General features: G+C 50.6%; 8 protein-coding genes across 8 annotated transcripts; 4 read left to right on the top strand and 4 right to left on the bottom strand.

Moving 5' to 3' along the window:
* Positions 1-1,803: 1,803 nt before the first annotated feature.
* Positions 1,804-4,063, bottom strand: BDW74DRAFT_76034 (lysine--tRNA ligase KRS1). The gene is made up of 3 exons (XM_073733644.1): positions 3,752-4,063; positions 2,100-3,687; positions 1,804-2,038 (listed from the first exon to the last, which is right to left on the bottom strand). The coding sequence occupies exons 1-3, from the start codon at positions 3,971-3,973 to the stop codon at positions 2,028-2,030; spliced, it is 1,821 nt and encodes a 606-aa protein (XP_073587717.1). The 5' UTR covers positions 3,974-4,063; the 3' UTR covers positions 1,804-2,027.
* Positions 4,064-4,456: 393 nt separating this feature from the next.
* On the bottom strand, positions 4,457-7,032 carry BDW74DRAFT_174212 (putative dynamin GTPase; the record flags this gene model as incomplete). The annotated part of the gene is made up of 4 exons (XM_073727986.1): positions 4,457-4,656; positions 4,716-4,857; positions 4,908-6,964; positions 7,017-7,032. 4 exons carry the CDS (start codon positions 7,030-7,032, stop codon positions 4,457-4,459), a joined length of 2,415 nt encoding a protein of 804 aa, XP_073587716.1.
* Positions 7,033-7,897: 865 nt separating this feature from the next.
* BDW74DRAFT_76010 (mannose-1-phosphate guanylyltransferase) lies at positions 7,898-9,854 on the top strand. The gene is made up of 4 exons (XM_073733642.1): positions 7,898-8,248; positions 8,323-8,379; positions 8,451-9,617; positions 9,668-9,854. The coding sequence occupies exons 1-4, from the start codon at positions 8,180-8,182 to the stop codon at positions 9,692-9,694; spliced, it is 1,320 nt and encodes a 439-aa protein (XP_073587715.1). The 5' UTR covers positions 7,898-8,179; the 3' UTR covers positions 9,695-9,854.
* On the bottom strand, positions 9,668-11,132 carry BDW74DRAFT_76013 (uncharacterized protein). Its single transcript, XM_073733643.1, has 2 exons — positions 10,785-11,132; positions 9,668-10,725 (listed from the first exon to the last, which is right to left on the bottom strand). The coding sequence occupies exons 1-2, from the start codon at positions 10,944-10,946 to the stop codon at positions 10,015-10,017; spliced, it is 873 nt and encodes a 290-aa protein (XP_073587714.1). The 5' UTR covers positions 10,947-11,132; the 3' UTR covers positions 9,668-10,014.
* A 1,412-nt stretch (positions 11,133-12,544) lies between these two features.
* On the top strand, positions 12,545-13,142 carry BDW74DRAFT_75992 (putative oxidoreductase, FAD-binding). The gene has a single exon (XM_073733641.1). The coding sequence runs from the start codon at positions 12,662-12,664 to the stop codon at positions 13,034-13,036; it is 375 nt and encodes a 124-aa protein (XP_073587713.1). The 5' UTR covers positions 12,545-12,661; the 3' UTR covers positions 13,037-13,142.
* Positions 13,143-13,583: 441 nt separating this feature from the next.
* BDW74DRAFT_145733 (uncharacterized protein) lies at positions 13,584-14,668 on the top strand. Its single transcript, XM_073723224.1, has 3 exons — positions 13,584-13,774; positions 13,839-14,237; positions 14,294-14,668. The coding sequence occupies exons 1-3, from the start codon at positions 13,759-13,761 to the stop codon at positions 14,569-14,571; spliced, it is 693 nt and encodes a 230-aa protein (XP_073587712.1). The 5' UTR covers positions 13,584-13,758; the 3' UTR covers positions 14,572-14,668.
* BDW74DRAFT_145732 (Ataxin-10 homo-association domain-containing protein) lies at positions 14,669-17,661 on the bottom strand. Its single transcript, XM_073723223.1, has 2 exons — positions 17,355-17,661; positions 14,669-17,291 (listed from the first exon to the last, which is right to left on the bottom strand). Exons 1-2 carry the CDS (start codon positions 17,543-17,545, stop codon positions 14,735-14,737), a joined length of 2,748 nt encoding a protein of 915 aa, XP_073587711.1. The 5' UTR covers positions 17,546-17,661; the 3' UTR covers positions 14,669-14,734.
* Positions 17,662-19,651: 1,990 nt separating this feature from the next.
* On the top strand, positions 19,652-21,180 carry BDW74DRAFT_174206 (putative transcription factor Rap1; the record flags this gene model as incomplete). The annotated part of the gene is made up of 4 exons (XM_073727985.1): positions 19,652-19,763; positions 19,814-19,919; positions 19,982-20,222; positions 20,281-21,180. The coding sequence occupies 4 exons, from the start codon at positions 19,652-19,654 to the stop codon at positions 21,178-21,180; spliced, it is 1,359 nt and encodes a 452-aa protein (XP_073587710.1).
* Between the last annotated feature and the right edge of the window lie 381 nt (positions 21,181-21,561).

Here is a 21,561-nt window from a genome sequence, read left to right as displayed (position 1 = left end):
GCAGCTCTTCTCTGCTGCTCTCCTAGATCGCAGAAATTCGTTCAGTGACGCTTCGGGTAATCACGCCCACTATTCTTGTAGATTTCCATTTCTTCTTCGTTATAATCAGGATCCGAATCATTGAGAGTATCCTCGGTTTCGCCGTTCTCATCGCCGTCGTAACTATCGGTCTCGCCATGCATCTCTCTACCTACAAGATTAGAAGGCGTCTTTACATGAGAAATATTCCTTTTTTCCGGCTCGTCTCGGTCCATCTTGACCCGAGCAGATGCGTACCCATGCAGATTACAGGTACAGCCGTCTCCGCCCCCTGTCAGATTAGCATCCACCATCGCCGGAGTTTGACGAGAAATCTGAAGCAATATCCTAGCGCCTTCGAGGATGTCTGCCGTGACATTGATATAGATATGAGGACTGTTCTCTTGAGTGAGACCAGTGTCTTCGCTATTCCTACCCGCGGGGGTCTGAAGGAATGTGCTGGATCGGTCGTTCGTTGAACCCTGGTCAGCTTGAGCCAGTTGAGGATGATTCCGCTCAACATGACTGGGGTCGTCCTTCCAGTCAGGCGAAGAAGGCGGGCTAGATAGTGGCGATACAGTACTTGAATGAGCTCGGCCGATGTCATATGGTATATCCGATCCAGAAGAACTAGCATCGTCATTGCAGTCAGATTCAATGGAGGAATTGTGCGCTGGGCGTACCGTATCCGGGCCAGCTCGTGAGGAAAGGCTATCGCTCTGTCTAGGTGTTCTGGTTGAAGATATCCCGCCCCGTATATTGTACTGACTAGCCCTCGTTCTGGGCCGTCCAGTTGTTAAGACAGTTTGAGGAGGAGGGGTAGGGCATATTGCCCGTCTGCTAACGCTCGATCTCGTGGTCCTACCAGTACCAGTCGCAGCGGAGGAACCTGTTTGACCTCCTGCTCGCTCGCTCGCTGACACAGACGTAGACCTAGGTCTCCTGGTGGCCGCATTTACAGAAACAGGCCGCCTGTTCCTGGTATCCGGATTGAGATCCCCGTCCCCGTGTGGGTTGCAGCCACATTCATGGATACATTGTCGGTCCAACCTCCCATGCTTGCATCTTGGGTCCGTGTGGCAGGTACTATGACAAGTCTGCCAGCCACATTCCTTGCAGAGGAGCATGTTCAAGTTGGTGTTTCGTTTCGTGCAGACATCACATTTTCCTGTTCTCGCGTTTACGCGTTCCCAATCGCCCATGGTTTCATCAGGAGATGCACATGAGGTGCGAGGTTGAGGATGAGAAGTATTCTCGGATGTCGTTCTTTGCTTGGGGGCCATGGCTGATGTCTCGACTGAGAGGTATAAACAGACCGCTTGACGTAAGATAGAAGGAAGTTGGTGACAGGCACTTCATAGCAAGAGAAAGCTCAGATCTTGTATTAGGTGACGTAGGGAGTAGATGAGACACTGGAACGAGACCCAGAGTAGTGTAAGATAAGATGCGTTGAGGAAAACCACACCTGAACAAGACAAGTCCAGGCCTATAAACGGGATATTGAAAGCCGTGAACTACAAAGCAGTCAATCCCTATATAGGGGTTCTAATATTCCTGGGATCACCGCTCCTATTGTCCGTAAGGATTCTCTTCCTTCATATGGTTAAATGATAGCATCAGCGCGATGAGTTAGATAAAGCTATCCAGGAGGGCGAGGAGACAAAGTGGATCCCAGACTGTTGAAGGGTTGAATTCACTGCATAGGAGCCTGTGTTAGCGACAATCCCCATAATCCTTACATTCAGAACCCAAAAAGCTACAAACCGGTCTCCCGATAAAGAAGTTGTTCTTCCGTGTTCGTATTGCAACGGCTAGTATACTATTTGGAGACTTCAGGATCTTCATAATGGTTTTCCGTTTGATATAAGTGCCGATAGCAGGGAAAGCAAAACAAAAGATAATGTGTAGGTGTGATGTTATTTCGTATTTTATTTATCTCTTTTCAAAAAGCTCATCATGGAATATCATCAAGAGGCGTAATTTTTGCGTAGACCGAGACTTCTAAGTATCTATTTGTGGGCTGAAACGAAACGATGGAGTTAGCTGATCGTCCTGAAACAGGATCTTCCGGTAGGACTTACGGATTCCCTCCTCGGGCTGAGGCTGGATGCCAACAACCTCAGCAGCAGACTTGCCCTCAGCGGCGGTCTTATCTTCCTTCATGAAGGGGAAGGCCAGAACCTCCTTGATACTGTAGTTGTCCGTCAAGAACATGACCAGACGGTCAATACCCATACCCCAACCACCGGTGGGAGGCAGACCGTACTCCAAGCTGGTACAGAAGTTCTCGTCAATGAGCTGAGCCTCGTCATCACCTTGGTCCTTCTGGCGGGCCTGCTCCTCGAAGCGAAGACGCTGGTCGAAGGGGTCGTTCAACTCGGTGTAGGCGTTGACAATCTCCTTCTTGCAGACGAAAGCCTCGAAGCGCTCACAAAGGCCGGCGTTCTGGCGGTGGTACTTAGCCAGAGGGGACATCATCTGAGGGTGGCCAGTAATGAAGGTAGGGTTAACACAGGTCTCCTCGATGAACTCGCCTACAAGCTTGTCGAGCATACGAGCGTTCGTGAGGGGTGGTGAGCAATCAACACCAGTCTTCTTCAGGACCTTCTTGAGGAACTCGCCGGTCTCAGCGGTGTGTAGCTGGTCTCCGGGCGGGAACTTCTCGCCGGTAGCCTCTTCAAGAGCAGGAATCATCTCCACCCTCCTCCAGGGGGCCTTCCAGTTGACCTTGTATTCCTCACCGGTCTGTGTGTGGAAGGTGGTCTCGTAGCCGCCGGTAATGTGCTTGACGAGACCGGAGACAAGCTCCTCCGTCAGGTTCATGACGTCGTAGACATCAGCGTAAGCCCAGTAAAACTCGCAAGTAGTGAATTCAGGGTTATGGGTAAGGTCAACACCTTCGTTTCGGAACTGACGGCCGAGCTCGTAAACACGCTCAAGACCTCCAACAATGAGCATCTTGAGGTACAGCTCGGGAGCGACACGCATGAAAAGGTTCATGTCGTGCTCGTTGTGGTGTGTAACAAAAGGCTTCGCCGTCGCACCACCAGCAATAGCGTTCATCATGGGAGTCTCAACTTCAACAAAGTCCCGCTGGTCAAAGAAGTTCCGGATATAGGTGACCATCTTGGAACGGGTAATGAAAACATTGCGAGACTTGTCGTTCATGATTAGATCAAGGTAACGCTGGCGGTAGCGCTGTTCCTTGTCCTGGAAGCCATAGTGCTCGGTGGGCATGGCGTGAAGGCAAGGAGCGAGGAGAACAACCTCGGTCGCGAAAATCGACAGTTCACCATCCGGACGGTTTTTGGGGTTGCTGCGACCAGGGAAACCAACGATACCGACAATATCACCTCTTCGAAGGTGTTCGTGCTGGTCTTCGAACTGAACAGCACCGGAAACGTTCTGAGCCTGGCATACCACCTGCACCTTCACACCCTCGGCGCGGATATCGTAGAAGATCAGCTTGGCACCGGACGCGCGCTTAGTGTAAATTCGACCAGCAATTCGGACGGTAGTCTCCGGCTTCTGCTCGCCCTTCTCAAGGCCCTCGTAGTCCTTTAGGAACTTGCGAAGGTCGTCGGTGACCTGGAACTTGTGGGGGTAGGGATCGGGTTGCTTGGTCTCTCGGAGCTTGTTGACACGCTTGCTGCGGATTTCGAAGTATTGCTAGATCCAGAAAATCACGATTAATTACTCCTCATCAGATCGAATTGTAAAACGAAACACTCACGTTAGGAGTCAAGTTGGCCTCCTCGTCTTCAGCGGAGACCTTCTTCTGCGCAGCAGGCTTGGGAGGAGCAGCAGCTTCCTTCTCCTTCTTCTTGGCCTCCTTCTCGCGCAGCTTCTGGCGTCTCTTAAGCTCAGACTTGGAGACCTTTTCGCCAGTGACCTCATCGAGCAGGAGGTTGGCCATGGAGGCCTCGGCCTCCTGAACAGGGTTAGAGTCGGTCATGATGCAGAACTGGGTAGTCGACGCTCTAATTACTCGCTCCGAACGATGCGAGTGATAATCAGAGAAAATCGTCGGCTGTGGATGGTTGTTCTTCAAAGGCGAAGTGGGAGGGGTGATGGAGAAAACACGCCAAAGTTTTTTGGGCGGGAGTCACCGCGGGATTGCTATCATTGGGTCTTCAGATCTACTTCGAATAAATGACTCATTAAACAAACTTGCGTCTTGCATTATTTCTGACTTTTACCTAGTTGATATCCTAGATAATACCTTCGCACAAAATGTCCAATCCATGTACATCCAAGACATACAACTCCCACCCACCAAAGACCTCTTCTCTTGGAGAGCAGATAGGGCTTAGGGTACGGGCATGAAGTGGGGTATTCGATAAACTGAACCCCGCCTTGTGAAGTGCAACCATGTAGAAGATGACAACATAAAAGTGAGCATGACTCTAACGACTAGGGCTTCATCGGCGTTTGAGATTCAGTGCCAGCTGCCAAGTGGCTCGGCCTTGACTTCGGGTTCAACGTTGCCCATCACTTCGTCTTCATCATCGACAGTCCCAGTCTCGGCGTTCAACCACTCTTGAGCCTTCATTACCTTCTCCTTTTCCTTCTTGTAATATTGCCGGAGCTGCTGCCGCTCAAGATCCTCAGACATGAGCTCGTTACATCTCTTCGTGGCTAGCAGATAGTTTAAATGTTAGCATCACGCCGCTAATGGAGGAGGGGGTGGGGAATACCATTCTCGCCACCATGTCCCAGCTCGTTCACAATTGTCTTGATCAGAGTCTCTCGGCATTTACAGAAAAGTTTTGTATGCACAGTCTGGCATACGGAATCAACGAATCTCGTGCTGGCCACTTCATAGTAACCTCGCGTTTTCTAAATGTAGTCAGCAATCGCAGCCCAGCTATCGCACTCGATTGACGAACAGCCATCATTTCGACTTCACGATGAAACTCGTCCGCTCCCAGCTGAGAAACTCCAAGTTTCTTTCTTTCATTTTCCCTTCGTGGATCGTTCTTGGAAAATCCTTGGAGGGTAAGATAATGGTTCTCTCGAGCGATAAGCCGCTTAGATTTGAAGAGCTTCTGTGCGTTGGCCGTGGCCAGCTCCAATTGAGTATAAGCCATGGTGAATGGCCTGCAATGCTCAATTTCGTAAAGCTCCTCCACATGAGCGACATGCTCAACGTAAAGCTGGCGCAAATAAGTTTTGATGATCTTTTCAAGCTCCTTGAAAAGCACCGTTTGAGTATATTCGACAAAAACCTCCTCCATTTCATGCATGATTTTGTCTTTTGTAAGTTTGTGGCTCGCGTCAATGAAGGCCAACATCGGGTTTCGCCAATGAGCGACACTCCTCTTATTCAACTCATCTATGGCTTTAGGGTTGATGAGATTGGGCATTCCTGCGCTCGCGGAGTCTTTGTTTAACTCTCTAATGACTTCCCATTCGAATTGGAAGGTAGGGCCTTTGAATTCTTCAAAGTGCCCAGTATGGTACTCTGGGGACTTCTTTGCTCCGTCCGCGACAGTGGAGGGACCGGGCGAGTCATCAAACTGCTTGCGTTTTGTAGAAACATTCACAATCTTGCATTCGGAGTCGTCGTCATCACAGTCAATGTTCATGACCTGTTCATCAAATTCTGCCAACAACTTCACAGTAGGGCGTGTCAGAAACAAAGCAAGCTTGAAGTCCTCTGCAATGTTGTTCCAAATCTTCTGCAAGGGGTACTCCCGAGAACCTCCGTCAATCTGGCTCTGGACTCTTTCCTTGAACATGTGAAGTTTATTGCACAGAATTAACGGAACATTGCCAGAGGGTGGAGCAGCCAGCTTTGAGAGTTTCTCGTCAATTCGTTCCGCCTTCTTGTTTATCTCCTCAACGATGCCAGGGAGACATCCCTGAATTTGCTGAAAGAGAAGTTCGGATAGAGCTGTCTGTAGGTTGCGGGTTCCGAATCTATTGCCATGTGCCGCAAGGCCGGCAAAGCATGGAGAGGACCTGAAGAAGTCGTCTTCCTCTTGTCTAGCCACCGAGTGCTCGACTAAGGGATCATGATTATTCTTAACAACATAGTAGCCATGATCATAGGTGAATTTAGTTCCTTCCAGTATCTCTATCCACTGAGTAAATGACTCTCCGGGTTGTACACGGTCAGGCTTGGTGAGTACGCCCACGGCCCTATTTTTTGCTCCCCTGATGCCGTTCATAATACCAGCCGCAGTGCTATTCTGCACATCATCTGTCATAGGAAGAGTGAGAAGGATTATGCAACTCTTCTGGCTAATGTAACGTTTCATCAGGTCCGCGACAAGGTCGATTACATGTTGATCTTCCTCAGATTCGACCTGGTTGATGACGCCAGGTAGATCGTAGAACGAGAGAGTTGGGAATCCATGTGCTGTTATGTCCAGTCGCACTATGTTTGGGGAAAACTTCTCTTGACAGGCAAGATTTTCGATGCCCATGTTCCTCCCCGGTAGATAGTCTGTAGGAGGTCTTCCAGGATTCAAGATCGCGAGTTGCGCACATGTGATGGCTTCTGCGACGTCGGCCTTGTTTGTAATGGTGATAAAGTGTTCGTCTTCTTGTTTTTTCTCAATCCAGGGCCCCAGAGACTTAGAGTTCCTTGGTATCTTCAACTTTCCGGACCCGTTGTACATGTACTTTCGAGACAAGAAAATACGACATGTCCATGGCTCACCCCGTTCACAACCGTCAAGGTTTATCTCCATGGGACAGCGTGTGCACGTCCCAGCGCTTCTGGGAACCTTGATCTCACTCATGCCTTCTATGAGAGAGCTCTTTCCCGTGCTTTGATCTCCAATGACGCATATTTTGGGAAGAGTAATCTTAGCATCTTCGATTCCAAGATGTCGTAGATCCTTGATCTTCCTGACCAAAGTAGTCATTTCTTGTGCGAGAATCTTCAACGGTTCCGACGGAATTAGCTCCATGGTCGGAGTAGTGCTTCCTGTAGAAGCTGTAAGTAGAGTTAGTTTGCCGGTGTATATCAGGGAAGATAGATGACTTACGCGTGTTTTGATTCATCTCGATCCTGGGCGAAAGGCTTCTTATGGAGGAGAGAGAGGAACGTTTCATCGTGGGACTCGCTTTACCCAGGGCCTTGATAATCCTCGCGAGGTTTGAAGTGCAAGGAGCAGGCGTAGGAGACAGACTCAACCTCGGGAATGAAAGATGTGTTAAGACTCCGGCATAGAGAAGACAGGGTGAGAAAAGAGATGACGAGGGAATGTAAGAGGATAGCTGAAGAGAATAGATGATAAGTGAGTGAAGGTAAGGTTGATGAGCAGAGGTGAGGAGGTGTTGAGGAGGGAAAGTTGACGAAGAGAGAGTTGGAGGAGGGAAAGTTGATGAGAAGGAAGTTGACAGAGGGAGAGTTGATAGAAGGGAAATTGATGAAGGATAAAGCCGCCTGTTTGACCACTGGTTAGGCAGCAGTATGAGATGGCAATATTATACAAGATGGTGAGCAGAGCTGTACTCAAATGTCCTGTATCTTCATGTCTGTTTGTTTGTGTTGTGCTGGCATACAACTGAGGCTATAGCATATCCATTAGACTACTGACTGTATTTCTTGGAATATGTACCGTTTTTCCTGAGACAGTACCTTCTGTAGCTCCCAAGGCTATTAAAACAAACGCATAATATTATAAACTCCCCACTACATGATTTAGATGGGGGGGGTCTTGCTGAGGAAGGTCATAGTTGGTTAGCGAGTCGACACCTGAACAATAAGGTGTCATAGCTGCCAGAAGCGGCGAAGCCCGGAGCATATTGGCAGGACAATCCGTCCAGAAGACTTTCTAGTTTCAGTAGGCTCGGTCAAATGCGGTATGTGGAAATAAAGTGCAAGCAGTATGGGTGGGTAGATATGTTCCAGTTAAATGGCAAGGAGAAGCTCGCGGGCAGATCTGGTAATCTGGTTCCTGAGAGCTGGAGCTTTAGGAGTGGGACCTCAGCCTGATCAACTGACTGACGCCGCGGAGCCCAGTGAAGTCACCCTCAACGCTAGATCTCTTTCCCCTGAATAATATTTCTGTGCCACCTTGTCTATTAGCCATCAAGTTTCTCTTTGTGTCTCCTGATATTTGCTTTCCCCTACTCGTTCATCCTCGGGCGACTCTCCTTATTCTGTCCTCTCGCTCAACTCTGTGCCTCTACCCCTCCTGCCACAATGCTTCAAGTACCTGTGCGAGAATATAACAGCGCGGCTTCCGGTGGAAGTACGAAGGCTGTAATCCTGGTAAGACAGCGTTTGCTTCGTTTTCCCTCTACGGTCCACGAGCGATCGCTCCGAGACTAACCAATTACTCCTAGGTTGGCGGCCCCTCCAGAGGAACCCGGTTCCGACCTCTTTCTCTCGATGTCCCCAAGGTTGGTTTCTGCCGAAATTGAAGCTCATCTTGTCCATCGCAATTATCTGACGATTTCAACGCCCTTGATAGCCTCTGTTCGAAGTGGCTGGCCACCCTATTATCCACCACTGCCTCAAAGCCCTCGCGAAGATCCCCGAGCTCCACGAAGTTATTCTGATCGGCTACTACGATGAGACCGTGTTCCGCGATTTCATCAAAGACTCTTCGAAAGAGTTTCCCCAGTTCCGAATTTCATACCTTCGAGAATACACAGCGCTAGGTACTGCCGGTGGTCTGTACCATTTCCGCGACCCTATCCTCAAAGGAAAGCCGGAGCGCATCTTCGTGCTCAATGCGGATGTCTGCTGTTCATTCCCTCTGGGTGAGATGCTGAGGTTGTTTGAGGAGAAGGATGCTGAAGCCGTCATTCTGGGAACTCGGGTTCACAACGACGCAGCTACCAACTTTGGGTGCATCGTGTCCGACTCTCACACCAAGCGTGTTCTTCACTACGTCGAGAAACCGGAATCCCACATTTCGAACCTGATCAACTGCGGAGTATACCTCTTTGCAACAGAATGCATTTTCCCCTCCATTCGCAGCACCATCAAGCGCCGGACGACTCGCCCTCGTCTGTTGTCCTATCCTTCTTCTGACAATCTGGAATCTTCCTTTGTCGCCGACGATGATTCGGAACAAAATGAGGTCCTGCGTCTGGAACAGGACATTCTCTCCGATCTCGCTGACAGCAACCGTTTTTTTGTGCACGAGACGAAAGATTTCTGGCGCCAGATCAAGACCGCCGGATCTGCTGTTCCGGCTAACGCTCTCTACCTACAGAAAGCTTTCCAGGCGCAGTCCGAGGAGCTCGCTGCTCCCTCGGCTACCATTGTTCCTCCCGTCTTCATCCATCCCACCGCAAGTGTAGACCCCACGGCAAAGCTCGGTCCTAACGTGTCAATCGGACCTCGCGCTGTTGTGGGTGCTGGAGCTCGTGTCAAGGATTCAATTGTCCTGGAAGATACAGAAATTAAGCATGATGCATGCGTCATGCACTCGATCATTGGCTGGAGTGGGCGAGTGGGCGCCTGGGCTCGCGTGGAGGGAACACCCATTCCGAATGGAAGCCACTCCACTAGCATCATCAAGAACGGTGTCAAGGTACAGAGCATTACCATTCTCGGAAAGGAGTGCGGTGTAGGTGACGAGGTACGCGTGCAAAACTGCGTATGCTTGCCGTACAAGGAGCTCAAGCGCGTAAGTGGACCCTATCACACTGTCTTCTGTCGAAGCTAACAAGAACCTAGGATGTTGCCAACGAGGTCATTATGTAGGCTTATAAGCGTATTAACTTTCGATTATCAAACTAATACAACCAAATCTCCTGACTTCCAACAACACTATACAATCTGTGGCATCTGAGACCCTGGCTCTGTCCCATAAGTACGGGGCGCCCGATCAACGGAGCGCATAGAATATGAAACCACACCATTAGCTAGGCTGATATATTTCTCTCCTAGTTTCAACCTAAATTTCAATGACATAAGTATACAGTGACACCTCAAAAACGCCGGTATACTCAGGTAAAAATAAAACCGGCAGCGAACATAGAATCGTAAAGTTCTCTTTATCTCCAATAACCACCTCGAGCTTCTTACCTATACGCCGTCGGATCATAACCAGTCTGCTGTCCATAACCATATGGATTATCATAGGCGCTCATCCTTGCCCTCGAATGCGGCTGCTGCGGCGCATCCGAATACCTCTCCAGCGCCGTATTACTGGCATACGGCGGCGGCTGGTGCAACGGCCTGCTATCTCCAATATCCATTTCCTCGGAGCGATCCCTTAAATGCCCCGGCGTATCATACCTCCCTCCCGAAACAAGCGGGGCCCTATCCTCGTCCGCGAGCCCCGGTCCCGCACCCATAGGCGGATGCGGGAACGACCCTGAGAGCGCACTGCTATCCCGATTATGCGCTCCGGGCTTGTACGCTCCCAGGTTATGACCTTCCACTCCCAAAGCCATAGGGTCATATTCGCCCAGTCTTGTCTGGCGACGGTACGCGATGACATCAAGGGCTATGGATGCGATAAGGAATGCAGCGCCAATGATCATGAATGCGAACAGGGCTTTGAAGATGCGGCAGACTGCGATGCCGGTCGATGTCGCCCAGTATGTGGCATTGCATGTTGTGAGAATTGTATGTGAGACGGACCAGGAGAAGAGGACGAATGCGACGGCCCAGATGACGAAGACAATGGAATTTGTGATTAGGGAGAGGCGAGGGGAGAGGCCGTAGCAGCAATGGAGGAGTGTGGTGAAGATGAGGTTTAGGAGGGATAGGAAGGCCGCGATTATGAGCTGGAAAGCAAAGATTAGAATCTGTCCTATAACGCTTGTGTAGCTAGGAGTGAGCTTACCACGAGGAAGGCCCACGGGAATTTCTGGTCGGCTTCGTGCAGTTTGTATGCGAAGACGGCGAGAATAATGGCCACAAGGAGCGAGGAGATGAAGAGGATGAAGCGAATGAAGTGGAATGGTAACGCTGGGTACTCAGATGGTTTAACAGATTTGCGACGCATGATTGCGATGTCGACTAGATAGTCGTGATGAGAGCTGTCAGATCGATGATGCGGACGTGGAAGTATGGAGTAAACAATCGATTGTATCTAGCGGTCGGGCATGGACGACCTCGAGTATGAATGTTCTTGGCCAGCAAGAGAGTCTCAGGAATGAAGATGTCAAAACAGAATCAACGCAGGTCAGCCCCAGACCCAGACAGTCTGATGATTTAATCTATTTTAAGGTGATGATCTGAAGATATGCTGCCAATTGCCATGGCAAAGCCTCGTTAGGCCCCATCACAGCACCCTGCTCGCTCCACCGGCCACGAATCCCCCCACTGCCCACGCAGCCTGAGACAACGTCAAGTCGTATCTAACAATAAATCCCCATTGCCACTATGTTTGCTATCTAATGAGTTTACAGTGCCAGCTCTGAAAAGAGAATATGGTCATGCTTACATTTCGAATACCGTCCAAAACCCGGGGCTGAACTACTTAGCACGCTACTATATATAAGCGACCACGCAAATAGCTGCGGCTCGTATTGATTTCCCCACACTCGTCCCTCGAGCCCAGATCAACGCTTCCAACGTCGTACATCGCATCTGTCAAGAAACATCATCGAAGTACCTTGTTTCACCATGGCAACTGTGCTCACCACCTCCGTGCCCTGGCATGATGGCGAAAGCAAAATGCATCGACTTCTGCGCGTCCCTTACCAGGACAATCCCACCGTGCCGTTCTTAAATCACGGAGCAGGTCTGCTAATTAGGAGGTCTCCTTTGCTTGCTATAGGAGCTCTGGATCATGAAGGGAAGCCTTGGTGCTCCCTCTGGGGTGGAGAGGAAGGTCTTGCGACTCCCAATATCTATCTCCAGCTTCGACATCAAGACTCCCGTTGGAGGACCTATGACCCCGTTGTGGAGAGTCTACTGCTCGACCCTGCAGGAAGTAATGGGAAGTCAGTAGCCTTTCTGGCCGTTGATCTCGAAAGCCGAAGAAGGGTGAAGTTGTTCGGCAAGATAACTGCTGGGTCGTTGAACGTCACGGACGAAGACGAGCGCATTCGCGCGGGCATCGCACATCTTACCGTCCATGCTGACGGCAGTCTTGGTGCGTATTGACTTCCTTGTGGCTGAATGGTCTGTAATGGTCTTGCTAGGTAACTGCCCTAAATACCTCAATGCAAAGCATATTGTTCCCGCGCTACCTGATCCGAAACTCATCTGAGGAACACCTCAGCTGCACCCCGAGGCCATGGAGCTCCTAAACCGTGCAGATTGCCTGATCATTGCATCATCACACGGAACACAGAACATGGTTACAAACATCCGCGGAGGGCCCGCAGGGTTTGTCCGTGTCTTGTCAAATGAACCTGCTGGTGCAGTGTTTGCGTACCCAGAGTATTCTGGAAACCGGCTCTATCAAACTCTTGGTAATCTTCAAATAACGCCGCTAGCAGGTTATGTGTTCCCTGACTTTGAAACGGGAAACGCATTGTTTGTCACAGGCAGGACGGAGATTTTATCGGAAAAGAAGCGTTGTTTATCCTTCCTCGCTCGAACGTTGTAGTCCGAGTGACCGTCACCTCAGCTCGTTTTGTGGGAAAAGCACTTTCATTTCGAGGAATCGACGGAAAGCCCTCCCCATATAACCCTACCGTAAGGTATCTCACCACAGAGAAGAACTCCGCTGCAGCGCTGGGTAATCGCGAGTCATCCGTCACAGTCACGATGATCGAGAAGCATATTATCACCCCGTCAATTACGTGTTTCCGGTTCCGCATATCAGATACTACGGAAGCTGGAAGCTGGACGCCAGGCCAGTATGCGACGCTCTCGTTCTTTGACGAGCTGGATATGGGCTACAGTCATATGATGGACGACGATCCCTCAAGTCTAAATGACGACTATGTTCGTACGTTCACGATATCGTCGCCGCCAGACCAAGTTTCCAATGACGAATTTGAGATAACGATCCGGAAACATGGGGACGTGACTCGCTATCTATTTCAGACAAGTGATAGGGCTGAACTGGAAGTACCTTTGAAGGGTTTTGGGGGCGAGTTTCGACTACCGGAACAGAGCAGTGATATACTGCCATTATAGCCAGGGGTATCGGCATTACGCCTGTTCTCGCCCAGGTCCCTGTTATTGATGTTAGCCTGCTACGACTTTTCTGGTCCATCTCGATCAAGGACATTGCTCTAGTATTGGACATTTTCAACCGGTACCCACAGTTGCCTCCTTCAACGACAGTGTTTGTCTCTCGCATCGACTCCCAGAACGAAGAAACGAGCCCTGAATTGGAGGCAGTCGCTTCATCCGGAGCACAGATCAGACGGCGCAGAATGGAAGCTCAAGATCTCGATCTTTCGCTCGCAGATGTGTGGTATTTTTGTGGCAGTCCAGCCTTGAAAGTGTCTGTGTTCAATTGGCTGGCTGGTAAAAAGGTAGTATACGAAGATTTCGACTATTGAGTAGCAGATAGGAGTTTTACTACATTCAGAGTACGTACTCAGTATATAGCCTGTGAATAGACCAATCGTGATTTCAGAGGCCAGTTGCCAGTGGTTGTTGAACTATCAAAGATCCTTAGCTTCGGCAGCGGAAAACGCGTCACAGTGCTGCTGCCTCCCCGCTGGAGCTATCCCGGCCCTGGTCCCTCACTGACTCCGCTACATAAACCACGCCTGATCTCTGGCTTTACAACCGGGGGAAATTTTTCATTCTTTACGATCCATAATTCTCTCAGATCAAGCAAGGCTTCCCCTTTTCTACGCATCAGTCCAACACGAACAAGAGGACAAACGTCCTCCCCGCTCACCACCATGTCCACTTACGAAGGCAAGAAGCATTCCCTATCCCATCAACCACGAAGCACCAACTAACCTACCATTTCTTCCAACAGTTGAACACAACCTTACCTCCGATCCCTCAACCCCGCAATCTCAATCCCAAACGCGCCGCCGCCGCCCCGACCTCTCCACCTTCTTCGCGACTCTCTCCGAAATCTCCCCGGACGAAGCCCGCTCGCGCCGCCATGCCGTGCCCGTCCCCGGCGACGTCAGCGCCGCCTTCTACTCTCTCGCCGAAGCGCTGAATATCATGCGCCGTGAAGGAGGCGGAGGGGATGCAGGAGCTGCAGGTGCAGAAGGAGACATTGGGAGCTTCCCGACGCTGAATCCAGACGGGACACCGATACGGGTTCACGGGGACGATTTGCTGGCGCAGATGATTCAGACGCTGTTGAGCGAGGCCGAGACGCCGCCGACGGAGGTGGAGGGGGTTAGCGAGGAGTTTTGCGATAGTATGCACTATCCACCGTTACTTTCATGCTGATGCTGACGCTGATGGTAATCGCAGTGCTCGACCGTGTCCCGCGTTCCTCGCTGAAGCCCGAGCAAGCGTGTCCGATTTGCAGCAACCCGTTCCTGGAGGACAAGTACCCGCTCGTTGTGCGATTACCGTGCCACCCGACGCATTTGTTTGATTTGGAGTGTGTCAGGCCTTGGTTGAGGCTGAGGGGGACGTGTCCGCTTGACCGGACGGACTTTGCGAAGCAGGAGAGGGACAAGGTTGAAGAGCGCAAGAAGATAGCTGAGCAGGATGACGAAGAGGAGTGGGATGGTATGTACGGATAGGTTACGAATTATGCAAGGCTGTTGGGATCTGGAATTGGTGGGTGTTGTTTACGGAGACTACATAAGTGAGTGGAGCGGGCATTGCATCAATGGGAGTATCTTTCATATAATGTCTAGAGTATGTACAGGTCGACATCTACATCTTTGTCTCGACCTAAGCCGCTCAAGAGCTGCCTTGCCCGTCCCGCGGCCGAAGCGCCAGCTTACCAGTTTTATCGATAACGGCTTCGAGGCCTCGCTGCTCTAACATACCATGGTCGTCGCGGACTTCCCGCGCTTCGAGGTCTTCAATGAGCTTCTGGTTCTCACGGTTACCTTCAAGCAAAAACTTAAGGCACATAACGGCGTGTTCCTTGATATAGGGGTTGTGGGCATCGAAGTTTGTGCAGGACAGGATTGTCTCGACGCCACCATGTTTGCGGATCTGGTCCTGGACTTCAGGGCACTTCCACACAAGAGAGGAAAGAACAAGCACAACTAGCTTCTTTAGGTTGCGCCATTCGAATTCAGACGGATCCTCCGTAATAGGCGGAGACTCGGGACGGGACGCGGTGCCGCCATCTGTAGGGTCTGGGTCACTGGGATCATATGGTCGCTCGACAGCGATCGGGCCAGGGCTTGCACTCTGCTGCTGGTCTCTGGGGGGACTGTTGCGGCCGAGGTTCAACTGGCTTAGTTGGCCCTTCGGAATGCTGGCCTCAAGTTCCTTGATGAGCGTGACGAGGTCGTACACAATCTCCCACTTGACGAGAAGATTCTTCCAGTCGTTGTTCTCCGTCAAGACCGCAAAGAATTCGAGGAACTGGTAGACACCTTCGTAGACGCGTTCCATGTCCCAAAGATTGAGAGGGAAGTCTTCCGGCAGGGCGCGGCCTGCGCGAATCTGTCCCTGGAGATAGATAAGGGCGCATGTCTCGGGGATAATGTTGCCGCGGAAGATCGTGAAGATGTAGCGAACTGTGAGAACGTCGACTCTGGAAAGGGGGGCTGGGCTCTTGGTAGTGTTGGCCTGTCCCGAGCCAGTGACTGAGGCGGGAGAATACTTGGCTCGGAAGATGTGCGTGAGGATCTTGACGACAACCGCTTGGGCAGGGGAAATGATGTCCTTAGGCTGGCCAAAGTCCGAATACGCGTGAGACATGAGGCCGTTTTTGAGGACCGCATCCATGATTTGCACCATCATCTTGAAGTAGAGCTCGTCATCAGGGAGATCCCATGCCGCAATGAAAATTAGAAGCTCGCGCAGCAGATTGCGTCCTGTTTCCTGTGTGAGAAGGATATGGCATCGGAGAGCTTGCATGTTTCGCGACCCGGTTCGCTCGCCGCCCTTGAGTCCAAAGCTGTCAACAATACCGGCTTGTATGATCATTGGAAGAGCCTCGATCTCAGCAGGTCCTAGCACAAGGGGAATATCGGTCAACAACCCACGCTGCTGATCGCCTGGGCGCCCGCGATAGTCGTCGTCGTCTTCATCATCGTCTTCCTCCTCTTCATCGATGCTTCCGTCGGCGACTGCTTCCAAGCTGCGCGAGTCATCATCGCCAACGGTGCCCGCGTCGCCGGCATCACCGGCGTCATAATCATGATCTCTCTCATCGCCCATTTGAGAAGCTTCCTGAAGCCGGGCCATCAGCTCATCCTTAGCCTCTTGGAGCGTCTCCGCGGCCGATTGCGACGACCTCGGCATGGTGGTATCTTCCTCCGCGATTGGTGCATCACCAGCAGCGAGCGCACCGTACTCGTTGAGGTCTGGAAGGTCTGACCAGCATATCCGAGGAAATCCTGCAGTCGGGCTGCGGTCGATAGTAAGAATAGCCTTCTTCCGAGGAGGTTCATCGTCCGGAAGAGCCGGTGGGAGGTCCTTCGCTCGGTCTTGCAAGTCAGACCATCCATCCACTTTTGCGCCCAAAATAGCAGTAAGAGCGGCACGGATCTCCTTAACCTGATCAGGGTCTTTGCCCATTTCCTGAATGGCTGTCAGGTCGCGCCCCAGCAGCTTTTCCATGTGATCTTTGATGTTTGCAAGTAGTAGCATAGCTGCTTCCTCTTTGATGGTGGCCGGTTCTCGAGGGAAGTTGGAGATCGTCTCCAGCAACAAGTCCTCCGCGGTTTGGTCGTACAGTGCCCTGATCGGAGGGTTGACTATCCTTTCGCCGGTCTTCACGATCGGCGCTAAACCCTCCGGGTGGCTGCTTGCCTGATCAAGCGGCTCCTTGGGCTGAATGATGTTGGAATCCCCAGTAGAATGGTATCCGAATAGATCCAACCACAGAACCATCTTTCGTTGCTCGTTGTGCATGATGAAGTTATGCAAGAACTGGAGGCATGTGATCAAGAGTCGCTTGTAAAGGTTGACGACTTTCTGCCAACGTTCCTCGTTCCTCGCATTGGTCTCTCCGTCAAAGCCCCGCGCCGTCACCCGAACACAAGTATCTACCAGCGCCAGGACCCTTTGATCGAATCCTTTCTCAGCCGCCATATTCTGTGCCTTTTTCGTTGTGGCAAGAAGATTCCGAGCGATTGTGCAGAGATCATTGAGGCGTTCGATATCCTTGACGAGCGAGAAGTAGTTGTAGGCTATGAGGTTCGACGAAGAGTGTTCGTAGTTGGCGGCCGGCGGGCTTTTCCAGATGAATGATTGTGATTCTAAAACGGGGATTGCTTTCGTGAAAACGTCTGTGAGGCCTTGCCAGATATCCGGAGACAAGCCCAAGCCGTGTCTATTGTAGAGGAAAAGTGTTAGCGCCCGGCCAATATACACATGCGGGCAATTAAATTCTCACCTAACATCGCTCTCCTGGTGAGTCTTGTATAGAATCTGTTTTCCCGCGGAGAGCATATGATCTAAGCGTTTGTCGTCAATCATGCCCCGGGTCTCGTAGTGGCTCAGCGTGCCCATCAAGATGACCTTCAGCATGAGCTCCGCGGGGGTGCACTTTGGCTTCATCTCTGTTGTCGAAGCTCGGTCCGCCATATTGCAGTGCCTCCGAGGCGGAACGGGCAGGAGAGAAATCTGGTGTTCAGCCGAGTTGAGCCCGATGTAGAGTCCGAGATTCTTCGGGAAGTTGAGTCCTTGGTAGGCGGGACAGAAGAAATCAATGATGAGGTAAATTTTTCCGGGGCGGCCCCGACGAGTCGCCTCAATTACTCTTTTAGACAAGTCTCGTGATTTGGTACAACGAAGTATATCCTACGCTAAGTATATAATCTGCAGAACAAATAACCTGACGGAGCTATAGTAGTCAAACTTTGGATTTAACGAACGTCATTCCTAGCATAGTTTCCAAAAAACGTGGCGCAGATTATTCCAGAAGCCGAGATCATAAATATTGTCAATTTCCCTCATGCTTCTAATCCGAACAAACCTCTGGTCAATGGGGGCTTCGGCGTCGCTTGGTTGCATAATATCGTTAGAGCTTCTGTGCACCTGATGCCCTTCTTTTGGTGGCTCTCCCTCTGTAAGAACCAGGATTTGATCGCTGTTTCCAGGCCAGGAACCCGTCGTCAGGGGAGATTCAAGGAGGGATGAGTCGCTCCTTTTAGGGCCGCCGATGAACTTGAACGCCATTCCATCGGCGATGTCGTCTTTCCAGTCGGACCATTTGGCGCTCTCGTTAGTCGTCATACCTGCCCAGATGAGATAGACATGGTAGACAAGGAAAGCGAAAGCCATCGGCGCAGTCATAAGCATCAGCATTGTCACTCCCCCAATGCGAGTATCAGCCGCTATCACTGCAGCCCACATGTTGAGGAAAGTAGACCAGCTCTGTTTCCTTATGCGCACGGCCGAGCTGGGAGGGATGAACCTGTCTAATGTCTGAGACAAGAGAGAGTAACCGAGCCATGAGCCGTATGTCAGCATGACACTTAAAGACAGCAAGAGATACAAGAAGTAATGATAGTTGTTGAGCCCAACGCAGTTGGTGAGCCATATGCAGTGATGGTCTTGCCGGGAAACGCAGCCTTTGCAGTAGCTGCAATGCTTACTTCTCGCTGGCTTGAGGAAGCGGCACGTTTCGCAGCTGTGACCAGGGTGAAATATAACTTTGTCGTAAGGATAGCGCTTCATCTCCTCCTTGTGGTTTTCCGGAGTGATGAATGATTTGGTGACAACGCTTGCATAAAGGAAGTAATATGGAAGGCCTACGGCCACAGGAATGTAGAATCGATGAATCATGGAGATTCTAGACCAAGCACTAGGAATGAATATAGCCTCTCCGATAATAAGGATTGCCGTAAAGAATATCTATGGAACAATCAATAACCATGCAGCATTAAGGCCAAAACGCATACTGACAAGCACAAGAGGATGATTTTCGTAGAATATATAGTTACCAGCCCGGCTCCAGGTTCTTAGGATCCGCCCGCCGAACAGACGGGCATCGAGGTATGATATTCCATTGGGAATATGTATCCAGATAATTCGGTGGAAGAGACCAATGGGCGTTTTCCTGCATTCGTCAGGCACAGTGACATGAATATAAGAGGGCTTCACATACCGAAAGACCGGAAGCCTCCCAAAGAGAACGACAAAAACGAAGGCCGAAAATCCCAAGATCGCCAGGGCGATGGTCCGTAGAAGCCCCATGGTTTCTCTGGAAAACTGTCGTACAGTAGGCCCTTGCTTGAAGGTAGAGACCTCAAGCGACAGAAGTAGGCATTACCTTTAGACCAATATTTCTCTAGACAAGATCTAAGATCCTGAGTCGTTGGCTTGAGATGCAAGATAGATTTCAAGGAAATCATCAACACCCAAGCCTCCCCATATAGCCCCCGCTACCTACCAAGCTTCGCACGTGACCCAGTGGACTGCATGTTTGGTCGCCGAAAGCTATCTTCGCCATCATCTTGATTATCCTTACACGTGTTACCTATATGAGCCATATTGATCAGATTGATAGAGCAAGAAGAAATAGCGACGCAGGTCACCGATCTTAAGGTATACAGGTCAACTTTGTCTCCCGAATGCGCGTCCCGTCGCGACGCGTGCCCACGTGATATAGAACAAACGCATGCTTGATTTCTGTATGAGACGATCGTGACTTGAGGACAAAATATCAGCGATGAGACAAGGCTGAGGATGGCAACGATACAGACGAAAGAGGCTGGGGCTGCGAGAACCGAAGGCAATGGGCACACCGGCCTTTTCCAGGGGATGTCTTTCTGGCTCTCCCACAATGTCCCTCAACGAAGTAGATTCAAGGATCTTATAGAGGTCTGTCCCTAACAAACTCATCTATAGCTCGCTCTGACGGGTACAAGGAAAATGGCGGCATTGTGAAGCTATTCGAAAAGGAAGCAGATGTGCAACTAGTGGACCACAAGAGAAAGAACCTCCCTCCCAATGTGTAAGATCACGTCCTTGTGCTTCTACAAATTTCAATAAGCTTGTTTGCTAACCCTGCAATAGATACTCCTATCAATTCATTGAAAAGTCCATTCAAAACAGAAGGCTAGAAAGCCTCGAGACCTATAGGGCGGGTCCATCTACAGCCCGCCCTGTAAGGGCCACAAACATTCCAGCAAAAAATCACAGAGCGCCATACACGATAGAGGAAGACCAGCTCCTCTATGATTATTTGCAGCAATTTGAAAATGATCCTCTTGCTTCTGTGCGAGGCAACAAGATCTATCAGAAGTTCGCCGAAAAGGTAGCTCACATTTAACCCAGCATGAGCGACGGAAGCTTTTGCTGACAGACAGATTTAGCATCCGACACATACGTGGCAATCGTGGCGTGACAGGTATCTTAAGAGGGTTCAGGGAAACCCACGTCCTGGCGGGATGCTAAAAACGACTGCAACTGCGACTGCCCGTGATGAAGGCCGCGAAAGCCGCCCTGACCGCGCATCTACAACCACTTCTCATTCCATTGCAGCAGCAACTCAGAGGAATGAACCTTCACGGCAGCTGCAACCGCAAGAGAAGAAACGAAAACGAAGTCCAGAGCCATTGATGTCAGGTGCACGTGTGTCCAACGACACATCAAGCACACAGCACATAGCAACAAATCGATCTCCAGCACCACGTGCTCCGCAAGGAGTAATAAATTCTCCGGTACTAACAGCACGGCGAAGAGAGTCCACAGAAAATGAAATGCCCCCAGCATCCAAAAGAGCAAAGGCCACAGCTGCGAAGAACCCAGATAAAACGATACCCCAACAGGAACAACCCCAAGAAAAGCCGCCTGCTGCAAAGGTGACAACTCAAGAACCTACCGACGAAGTTAGTCTCGGCATTGACAGTGCCTTTCTGGAGCTACCCTTCCTCCCGTCAAGCCCGGTGACCGAGGAAGCTCCGAAGCAAGATCTTGACGCATGGATAGAGACTCGGCTTCGCATGGGCAAAGGCGATGAGAACCAAATTCTCGATGCTTTGCAATGCACTAGCATGGACGGGAAATTGGCGGACAAGGTGCTGGATTCTTTGGTTGCAGGAAAGGGCATACCGACCGATATGCGTGGAGTATGGACGGCGCAGGATGATAGGGATGTAGAGGCACAGGAAACGCGGAACATCCAACGGGTCATAGAGAAGCACGGCGACTTGGTGGACTACCGGTGGGATTACCTTAACATGATGAGAGCAGGAGGATCCTCAACTACATAGGAAAGCTATGGATGAAAAGCGCCGAGACGACTTGAAGAAATGTGGTTTCAAAGAGACAATGCAATCCGAGAGGACATAACCAGGCGATTGACAGACTCGTGGTTGTCACTCATCCACAATATTGGTGCTTGGATTTACCCCTAAATCTGAAGAGACGTTTCAAAGGGATACCAACGCCAGTAAATAAATGCCCCTAGCACCCCTAACCAAGGAACCTATCATACATTCCCAAACAATAGAAGGCACGATTGATGGACGCCGGTCTCGCTTTGGCCTTGCACGATTGTCGGCAGGCCGTAACCGGATGTAACAGATGTAATTGGAATCAGAGGCTCAAACTCAGCAACTTGACCAAATAACGCTTAAAAACAGATTAGAAGA

Source organism: Aspergillus multicolor (assembly GCF_047715735.1).
Source record: "Aspergillus multicolor strain CBS 133.54 unplaced genomic scaffold BDW74scaffold_3, whole genome shotgun sequence".
NCBI lineage: Eukaryota > Fungi > Ascomycota > Eurotiomycetes > Eurotiales > Aspergillaceae > Aspergillus > Aspergillus multicolor.
Note: the sequence above shows the minus strand (reverse complement) of the source record. Positions and strands in the feature narration are given on the sequence as shown.

Excerpts from the sequence above, each read along its gene's own strand:
- BDW74DRAFT_76010 (XM_073733642.1), top strand. The coding sequence starts at position 8,180 with ATGCTTCAAGTACCTGTGCGAGAATATAACAGCGCGGCTTCCGGTGGA. Across the intron at positions 8,249-8,322 it reads GTACGAAGGCTGTAATCCTG|GTTGGCGGCCCCTCCAGAGG; the intron begins GTAAGACAGCGT and ends AATTACTCCTAG. Across the intron at positions 9,618-9,667 it reads CGTACAAGGAGCTCAAGCGC|GATGTTGCCAACGAGGTCAT; the intron begins GTAAGTGGACCC and ends ACAAGAACCTAG.
- BDW74DRAFT_76034 (XM_073733644.1), bottom strand. The coding sequence starts at position 3,973 with ATGACCGACTCTAACCCTGTTCAGGAGGCCGAGGCCTCCATGGCCAAC. Across the intron at positions 3,688-3,751 it reads AGGCCAACTTGACTCCTAAC|CAATACTTCGAAATCCGCAG; the intron begins GTGAGTGTTTCG and ends TTCTGGATCTAG.
- BDW74DRAFT_145733 (XM_073723224.1), top strand. Across the intron at positions 14,238-14,293 it reads TAGCGAGGAGTTTTGCGATA|TGCTCGACCGTGTCCCGCGT; the intron begins GTATGCACTATC and ends TGGTAATCGCAG.
- BDW74DRAFT_145732 (XM_073723223.1), bottom strand. The coding sequence starts at position 17,545 with ATGGCGGACCGAGCTTCGACAACAGAGATGAAGCCAAAGTGCACCCCC. Across the intron at positions 17,292-17,354 it reads CACCAGGAGAGCGATGTTAG|ACACGGCTTGGGCTTGTCTC; the intron begins GTGAGAATTTAA and ends CCTCTACAATAG.
- BDW74DRAFT_75992 (XM_073733641.1), top strand. The coding sequence starts at position 12,662 with ATGATCGAGAAGCATATTATCACCCCGTCAATTACGTGTTTCCGGTTC.
- BDW74DRAFT_76013 (XM_073733643.1), bottom strand. The coding sequence starts at position 10,946 with ATGCGTCGCAAATCTGTTAAACCATCTGAGTACCCAGCGTTACCATTC. Across the intron at positions 10,726-10,784 it reads TCCCGTGGGCCTTCCTCGTG|CTCATAATCGCGGCCTTCCT; the intron begins GTAAGCTCACTC and ends TTTGCTTTCCAG.